We start from the raw sequence: 9,892 nt of genomic DNA on the forward strand, positions 1-9,892 counted from the left end.
GGATAGATATATAGTTGCATTCTCTTAATGAATAGAATGATTTGTTCTAATGGTGTTTGTAAATAGGATCACGAGTCTGCATCTTGTACAGCAATTAACCACTAAGAAGAATATATGCAGTGTATTATTTGTTGAAACTGTACTTCTTATTTGAATTGAAACTGTCTCATTGCTATCTGTTTATCAATAAAACTTTGGGAAGAAATAAAACAAAAAAAAACAAAAGAAAAATAATTCTGTCAGTTCTTGCTCCTGCTCCCACTCTATACCCAAGGCTTCAGTTACCAAACTGTACAGATGGCTCCTCCTTGAGCATCTGTTGCTAAATTGCAGGCCCCTGTTCTCAGCTCCCTTTTTGCATATGACTGAGTATTCTTTGGATTCCTAGCTCTTCTTCAGCAAATCCCCAGGTAGAGTTACCACACCCTACCTCAATGCCCTACTTGTTCCTTTTCACTCAATAAATACTTAACAGTCTTAAGGTGTGAGCCAGCCCCAAAGTGGCTATAGTCTTGAATACAAGACACATATGGTTGACTGGAGAAGACAGACAAGCATATTTCTTGTCTCAGCATATTTCACATTGAGGTAAGTTTCAAAACAAAAGAGGAAGAAGAGAAGAAGTAGGAATACTTGACGCCATGAAAATGAAGATCAGCCAAGTGTGCTGGCACACGCCCGTCATCCCTGAATGCTGAAATTTAGAAATGAGAGCCTGTCTCAAAATAAACAAAAAAACAAGGGGTGGGGATGTAGCTCAAGTGCAAAGTCCCTTCAACCTCAAGTACAAAAACAGAACAAAGCATAATGGAAAGAAAAAAGAAAGAAAAGAAAAGGAATGGAAAAATAATCGCTGGTCATCCCCATGGTTACAGCCAACATCCTGCGGATTATACCCCACTCTTCTCTTCCTTGGTGGCTGCTCTATAGTGGCAGGCAGGGCAAGGTGAATGAGGTTGGTCCCTCTCACCCCTAGCTTTCAAGGCTGATTATTTTCCAGTTAGGTCTTACTTTCAGGGAATCAGGGCATGTTTCAAGGCTGAACTCAAATTTCACTTTCACTTCAAGGACAAATCCCCTCACTCAAAAACAATTTCTAGTGAGGAGATAGCTCAGTAGAATAAGCACCTGCCTGGCAAGTACAGAGTCCTGAGTTCAGTCTCTGGTACTGAAAAAAAAAATTCTATTTCTCTAACCCTAAAGAACATTTCAATTGAAATACAGCATGTGTTAGCATAATTCAAATTTGTTTTGTTTTGTTTTTCAGTACAGACAATTGAACCTAGGGCCTTTACACAGAAATATATCCACAGCTCTTTTTTACCTTTTGAGACAGGATCCTAAGCCACTGGAATTACAGGCAAGTGCACCATGTGCTAGGTATTTACATTTTTAACAAACTTGACTTTGTCCCAAAAATCAGAGTTACGCATTCAGCCCCATTTTGGTATCCACGAGTGGTCTATGAGAGTTGGGAGTGGAAGACACTGATTCCACAGGTTAATGAAAAAGGAAGGAGCTTTTAAAGAATGGAAAAGTAGAGTTTTACTAAAAAAAGTATGTAAGAAAAGTAGGAAAGAGAGAAAAAGACAATGGATCAGAGGATGAGAGAAAGGACATCAAGCAAAAACGAGAACTACATTTATTAGTTCTCATGAATATGGTGGGTGAAGGTTCTTAGGGTCCCTTAGAGAGTACTCGGTGTAGACAAAAGTCCCTTCATTTCTTTTTTGTCAGCCAGACTAGAAGGAAGGACATCACTGAGTAAATGATTTTAATCTCTTTCCTTGCCTGGTGGATTCTTTCTGTCCGGGTTCATACAGTTGTAGTCCTTGTTATCTCTTTCCAAAATGTCCTTCAGAACATGCTGGAGTGCTCATTTTTTAGCTATGGATTTTTTAAGCTGTTCTTTGTGGGAAAGAATCTTAATTCTCCTTCAATTTTGAAGCATAGTTTTGTGGTGTACATCAATCTGGGCTGGAGGTTGTTTCTCTTAGGACTTGAAATTCTTCATGCCAATCTCTCCTTGACTTAAAGAGTTTGTGTTGAAAAATTCACCCTAATTCTGATAGGCTTTTCTTTTCTTTTTTTTTCTTAATTTTTATATATTTGGTACAGAGTCTCACTATGCAGCTTGGACTTGTAGTGATCCTCCTGTTTTCAGCCTCCCCAGCACTGGGATTACAGGCATGTGCCACCATGCCTGGAGTTGCTGGGCTTTTCTTCATAAGACATTTGTTTCTTTTCTCTAACAGTTTTAATATTGTATTCTTTTGTTCAATTTCTAGAATCCTATTTCATGCCTTAATGTAGATTTTCTTTGATCATGGTTAATTAAAGTTCTATACCCCTCACTTATACCTCATTGTATGTCAAATTCTTTTTCCCTGCTTGGGAGTTTTCGGCCATTACTTCTGTGAGCAGGTTTCTAATATTATTTGTGTTATCTCCTACTTTTCTACTGACTCTGATCAGTCCTGTATTATTATTCTTGGCATCATATAGCAGCTGTTGCATCCATTTATCAGTCCCTTGGTATTTTTAAGAACCCTCCCATGATTGCTAACCACACTCCTTTTACATCTGATATTCTGTCCTCACAATAGTTCATTCTGCTGTGAAGACATTCAACAGGATTTTTAATCTCCTAGATCTCTGACTGAATCTATTTCATTTCTTTCCTATGTTGGCCATTCATGATTCCCATCACCTTCCTGAGCTCCTTTTTTATGTGCATCTTCTCTAGATCTACTAAACATGCCCCTTATTATGGCCCTCATCTCTGAAGTTCTCAGAGACTTTATTTCTGATTTTATTTTTTCAAAAAGGCTCATTCATTTGTTACTTCTGTTGTTACCACTTCAGAGAGTCCAGATGGGTAACTTTTGAATTGTTCCACCTTACTGCCCCTGGGTTTGACCTGCATGGACAACAAGCCTGGGGTTGAAGCTCTCTTCTAAGCCTTGTTATTTTCTATATTTGAATTCTTGTGTTGATGCTGATAAATAATTTATCATAGTTATCACTATTGCTAGTATCGAGCACCCTTATGAAGTAGCTACTTCTCAGAGATGTCTTCCAGATGGTTTGGATTCCATTGCAAACTTCTACCTCTTCAATTTGTTAGGGATGAGAAGTTTCTGCTTAATTGGCATAGACCCTGGGTCCTTGGCACTGGCCTATAATACTGTTTATGATCACCAGGCATTATCAATGTGGCATATAAGAAAAAACACCTGTTTAGAACAATTATATCACCTTGGCTAAAGTAGTACAATCAGGAAAAACATTAGCATCAAACACATCCTAGAATTTGACAGATTGTGGCAACTCTTTTAAACCTATGGACAGAACAAAACAAACTAGAAGCAATGTTCACACATGTATAAAAAACAAATAAGAAAAAAATAGAAAGTTAAAATTAAATTTTTTTTTTAAATAATGAAAAGACATGTAGGGAAAAAGTTATCCACTTCAGGGTGTGTCTGTTATCACTAGTTGACAGAAAGGACCGACAGAGCCCAGATGAGTGTCGACTGACCCCAGAAAGCCAGCAATAGAATTATGATGCTGTGGTGAAGAACTGCAGGAAACCCGGGCCTTTCATTGCACTGAAGACAGGCTGCTTCTGCTTTGTGGCTCTGAGGCTGGGACCCTACTTTTTCACCTTGCGATACTCCAAGTGACTCTTATCTACTCCAACTTGACTGCCTGCTTAAACTCAGCTGCACTTTCACCTTGACACTTGGAGCCACTAGATGGAGCCAGCCCAAAGCTGTTCTCAGTTTGTACTTCAGTTGGCCCCTTTCCAACATGGCTACTGGCTAATAACCCTGCCCTGGAGGGCACCTGAACTCAAATAACTCACCAGCCCCTGCAGTCCACAGTATCCACTTCTCTGCTCCACCGGTGCATTTTTCTGTGGAGGCCTCTGGGGTTGCCAGTAGTCACTGTGCCTCCTCAGGTTTGAGCCACCCAGCCCACACAGTGAGCTGGGACTCAGGAAAAAACCAAGCTTACCACTTCCTTCCTCCTCCCTGTCTTCCCTCTCCCCACAGACTCTTGTTCTTGCATCAGATCCTGACTGGGTCCTGGGGGACTACTTCCGTCCTCACTCACTTCCTCATGTTGCTTCTAGCATCTAGAGTCCAAGTAAGAGAGAAGCTGTTTCTCTGCTGGTCACCATTCTGCCATCTTCCTGGAAGTCTCACATACATAAATTTAATTGTCTAAGAAAATTTAACCTTCGTGTGTCACAGGAATTTCTGGCTGGTTAACTTTCTCTGATCACTTGTAACACTTGTACTAGCAACATGTTGGAGTGAAAAATACCTGTACAATTTTTCAACTAAATTTCAAAAAGAGCTTGGAGATAGGTGGCAAAGCAGCATGGAGCAAAAAGAGTGGCCGCAGTGTAAAATAGAATTGTCTGGTTGTTCTAGGGGCATTTGGATAGTTATGGTGATACAGATGGTACATTTATACTGCTCCATTTATCCTGATGTGCCAAATTCATTGGATTATTAATCATCTAGCAGTTTAGCAAAGCACATTCCTGGGTATTTCTGGTGAGTCACTCTACCCGGTCCCTCACTCGTCTGTCTCAGGTACCACTCCCTGGATCTGCTTCCTGGTCGCCACAAGCATGCAGTTGTGCTCCACCATCTCCACCCACCATGATGATTCTTTGGAACATTCCAACCATGGACTGACTCTCCTGAAACTATGAGCTAAATTGAAACTCTTTTCTTTTAGTTGTATCAACTATTGTGTTTCACTGATAGGAAAGCTGATAAATATGCTGCTCTAGCATTGAATTCCATTCTTATTTGTGCTACCATGTTCAATAATTGTTAATTCAATGAGTATGGAATGCACGTCAAACGACTTTCTCCGTTATCACACGTAAACCACAATAAACACGGTACCTGTGTTTTTGGTCAGGTATCTTGCTATTGCCAGGCTCTGATGAAGGATAAGTCCATCCACTTCCAAAACAGGGATTTTGCCAAATGGTAGAGCTTCAAATAAGATGAGCAAAGAATCAGCCTCCTGGCATAATGAAAAGTTATGATATGACCATTTTTACAATTTTTACAATCATGGTTACAAAGAATGACTTTAAAATTCATAGAATTCATACACATATATTCTTCAAAGGGACATTTAACAACCTCAAATGAAATATTTACATTTTATAAGTCAGAAAAGACTTAGAAAACTGGATTAAAAAGTCAATGACAAGACTGGCTCTAACATCTAGGCTTATAGCGATACTATATGTGACACCAGATATGATTTTAAACTAATTACTTAACTTTGAAAAATCTATATTTTAAATTGTTAAAAAATCTTTTATTTATTTATTTATTTATTTGTTTATCTATCTATTTATTTATTTTTATATTTGGTACCAGATCTCACTACTCAGCTTGGACTCATAGTGACCCTCCTGTCCCAGCCTCTCCAGTCCTGGGATTATAGGTGTGTGCCACCACATTTGGTTTTGGTGGTCATCACAGCAGTACAGCATGCAGTAGCAGGGTTTGAACCTGAGTCCCTGCACTTGCCAAGCAGGTACTGAGACAGGCAAGCTATCTCCTCGGCCAAAAAAACCCAAACTAAAAAACTATACTTTAAATCTTCATTAATTTTATATCCTAATCAGCATTTATTTAAATTTTTACCATAGAGCACCTTATGTAAGAAGAGGTACAGGACAAGGACAAGAACCGAAGTCAAATTGATGACAAGCTTATCAGGGTTCAGTTTTTAAATCATCAATTGGGCAATGTTTGTAAATATGTAAACAGTTTTCTGTAAAATGTGCAAATATAAGGCATCATGTTCTAGTAGCCTATATTAATCTTGCTAGATTATGATCAAAATATGAATAAACCAGTAAGTGGGTGAGGCAGGTATCCACTATTTCACTTGCCTTCGTGAAGTCTGGTTGCTTTGAATACTAATCAGTGATGTGTGCATACTGTATTTCAGCCTTTGGAGTTAGACTTTTATTTCATAGCCAGATTCTTTTCAAAAGCCAGATTGAGTCCAGGGCTTTTGCAATGAGCTGCTTCTCAAGATCTTTTTACTTTTTACTTTGAGACAACAACCAACTAAACTGCTAAATTATCCAGGCTGGGCTAGAACATGTGATCCTCTTTCCTCATCCTCCCAGAAGGCTGGGATTATAGGCATGCACCTTCACCCTTAGTGAGCCAAGATTGTTGTAAAAAAGAACAAAATTTAGACAGACAGGCAGACAGACAGACAGACAAGTCAACAGACAGATACCATCAGAAACTTGAGTAGAAACCTGAAGACAATTTATAAAAAATGAATACACCTGTTTTATACATGTTTCATTTATTTGTCTTTCCAAGGCTTTTAGGCTTATTATGTAAATATTAGCTTAAAAATATAACAAAAATAGTTATCTGGATGATGATTATCAGATGGTATTTAAAGCAGATAAATCTCATACTTGGGTACCAGGGTGCCAAAGACAGTAAATTCGTATCAGCCCAAAAGCAAAATGATTCTTTGTGGCTTATGTCCATTGAGTGCAATGGCAAGCCTGGAGCTTGGCCCTAGAAAGAAAGTGAATTACATTTCCTTCAGTTTTAAAAAAGTTTAAGGGAGCTAAATTGAACACATCCTGGAAATTAAAAACACAATAGAATAATTTTTGCTATTAGTATTTTTGTACTGGTAATCAACCTCAGGGCCTTGTGCTTGCCAGGCAGGCACCATGATGCCCAGCGATATCCCTGGCCCTTGGGATAATTTTGTATCAGTTAAAATTAGAATAAAAACCTAACAGGTGGACGTGAGTGTGTGTGTGTGTGTGTGTGTGTGTGTGTGTGTGTGTGTGTGTGTTTGAAACAGAGTCTTGCTATGTAGTTCTGTCTCAGCCTCCCAAGTTCTGGGAACCCAGGTGTGCACCACCAGGCCCTGCTGGTGAACTATTTGGTTGTTATATGCACACAAACTATAAAATTGGTGGCAGGAAATTTCTTTTAAAATCCTGAGTAATGGAGAAAGGAGTAAGATCTATAGAGAACCAAACTGAATCCCCATGATGTGATAAAATGAAGAAATAAAACAAGATAGACAGCTACTTCTACTCCATTATGAACTCTTATGGGAGAAAAAAATGGGAAATCAACTTCCTCTTGTAGTTCTAGCACTGGTGAGGTGAGGAGTTCTCTCTTGTAGGATCGAGTGTTTGGTGAGCTGCTTACATGTGAGGCTCCTCCCCTTCTGCAAGATTTAGAAACATACTTAGAGTACAAAGAGTGGTTCATTGGTTACTCTGTGAGTATGATTTATATTTTTTAAATACCTGCAAATATATTGAAATAAAAGAATGAACCAAAAATTCATCTTAAAAAATATTGCTAATAGAAAAGAAATAGGTGGGACCGGCAAGACAGTTCAGCAGTCTAAAGCGCTTGCTTAGGCAAGTTGAGGCATGCGCGGAGGGACTTCGGTTGGCTCCCCCACACCACGTGCTGAACCAGCCCTGTCCCCAGAGTGGGCTGAGCAGGCCACAAGAAGGGAAGGGAAAGGAATGGAAGGGAGGGAAGGGGAGGGAAAAGAAGGGCCAAATAGCTCAATATGAAGGTATCAGAGAAGTGGAGATTAGACCAGGTTACGGGATAGCATGTACTGGGAGGCTGTGTGTAAGTGAACCTGCCCATCTAATTGTGTGGAAAAAGATTGTGTAGTCTAAGGCACCAACAGGGAACCTCTGTGTGTTGTCCCTCCTTTGTCCTCTCCCACGCTTCTGCTATGTACACATTCAGTTTTCATAGTAACAAAACTTATTTTAAGTTTTCATAATTATTTCTTCAATCAAGAAACTAAATTTATCCTGGGGATATAGCTCACAGGCATAGCACTTTCCTGGAAAGCACAAGGTCCTGAGTTTGATTCCTGGAGCAATCCCTAGTTTAATTTTGAAATGATGAAATTATGCCTTTTATGTTCACATTGAAAACAGTATTTTTTTTTTTTTTTGACATTTAATCAGGTGACTTGGGCAGATTTCTACTGGGACATTTGTAGTACCACATTCCTGGTCCTTAAATCTAACATACTGGACAGTTACCCAAGGCTGGGATCTTTGTGGGAGAAAGTCCAAGCCATTCCTGCCATCACTGGCTGGCTGTAGCGGAGGCCCCAGAACAGGCTCTAGGTGACCCATCCCATCTCTGGCTTCGCTGTCCACAGTTATCTCTCATTTCACACATGCCAGCTGCATCAGGTCCCCCATAACCCTCCACACATTCCCCACACCACCTCCAACAGGACTTCCTCTGTTGCCATACCCTGGATTAAAGAATAGTATTCAGTTTCTAGTGTCTTTATTTCTAAAGAATAGTTTCTCACGACTTACAGTCCCTTGAGTTTTGAGACTGCATCTTGCTAGGTTGGACAGACTGACATTGAACTCACTTTTAGCCCTTGAATGCAGAAAGATAGTCCTTCCACCAGCCAAGTATTGGGATTACAACCATCCATCACCAACATTTCACATTTATAACTAAGGAAAAGTAGTTTACATATAGACTTAGAAACTTTGCAGCTGGCACTTTAATCTGTCCTTTACATTGAGAATGTGCACGTGATAAGGATTGGTCTGTCACATCAGTGGAAGCACAGGCAGCACAGGGTGCTGTTGAACTGCTTGCTTGATAAGTCCCCTGGATATTTTACAAAAATAAACATACAACAAAAGAGCAAAGCTGGAGTCCAATTCAAAGTAAATGTGAGTGCAGTCCAGGAAAGGAGCTGCGTGTGTCAGGCATACAACACTGCTGGACCCTGGAGGCCGAGCCCAGGCCTATGCACTGAGCTATCATATTTTTTCACTTCCAGGCACTGTTGCCCTAAGCTACTCATTCACTCAGACTTGGCTCAAGCCTGTGATCCTTCTGCCTTGGCCTCCCAGAGTGCTGGGATTAGAGGTATGCTTCATCATGCACTTCAGATCCAGCCTTCTCTAAAAGCCAAACACACTCCTACTGGAGGTGTGAATTTTACTTTTCTGACTTGGGTGCATCTGTGTATTACTTTTGAGGTTCTTCCTTTCCATCTGTTGCTCTTTATTCATGGGAACACTAAAACCCTAATAAAAGTCTGGATGACTGTGGAGCTACTTCTGTGTTCTGCATTTGGGGACTTCAATTCCTATTGTTGGGAGCCTCTGAAGCTGGACATTCATTGTGTAGGGGAGAGCAGGACAGTGCACCAGTGCCTAGAGCAGTCAGCTACCATTGCCTTGAGAAAAACATCTTGTCTGGACAGTGTTGGCTCTTAGCCACAAAGTAACCGTGCATTGGCCGGAAGAGGAGAGAGGTTGATCGCTGCAGTGAGGCGGTTCCTCATGGCTGACATGCAAAATTTGGTGGAAAGATTGGAGAGGGCAGTGGGCCGCCTGGAGGCAGCATCCCAACCCTCTGAAATGTGCCAGGGGCATGGGGATGGAGTCAATCCTTCACAGGGAGCAGCTCCATATGTGGGAGTGTTTGACTCACTGCTTGCAGGTCCTGTGGCAGGGTACTTGAAGATCAGTAAAGAAATTGGGGGAGATGTGCAGAAACATACAGATATGGTCCACACAGGTTTGAAGTTGGAGCGAGCTCTCTTGGTCACAGCTTCTCAGTGCCAGCAGCCAGCCGGTAATCAGCTTTCTGATTTGTTGGCACCTATCTCAGAGCAGATCCAAGAAGTTATAACCTTTTGGGAGAAGAATCAAGGCAGTAAGTTGTGCAATCACCTGTCAGCTGTCAGTGAAAGCATCCAGGCCCTGGGTTGGGTGGCGATGGCTCCCAAACCTGGCCCCTATGTGAAAGAAATGAATGATGCTGCCATGTTTTATACA

General features: G+C 40.7%; 1 protein-coding gene across 1 annotated transcript in view; it reads right to left on the reverse strand.

Annotated features, from left to right (window-relative positions):
- Positions 1-9,892, reverse strand: part of LOC101573590 (hematopoietic prostaglandin D synthase-like) — an 80,580-nt gene that overhangs the window by 11,816 nt on the left and 58,872 nt on the right. Inside the window, exon 2 of the mRNA XM_023706842.1 lies at positions 4,929-5,021. Within this exon, the coding sequence (XP_023562610.1) occupies positions 4,929-5,021 (93 nt within the window). The remainder of the gene's footprint in view (positions 1-4,928; positions 5,022-9,892) is intronic.

Source organism: Octodon degus, unplaced genomic scaffold, assembly GCF_000260255.1.
Source record: "Octodon degus isolate 3935 unplaced genomic scaffold, OctDeg1.0 scaffold00272, whole genome shotgun sequence".
In the NCBI taxonomy this organism is placed as follows: Eukaryota; Metazoa; Chordata; class Mammalia; order Rodentia; family Octodontidae; genus Octodon; species Octodon degus.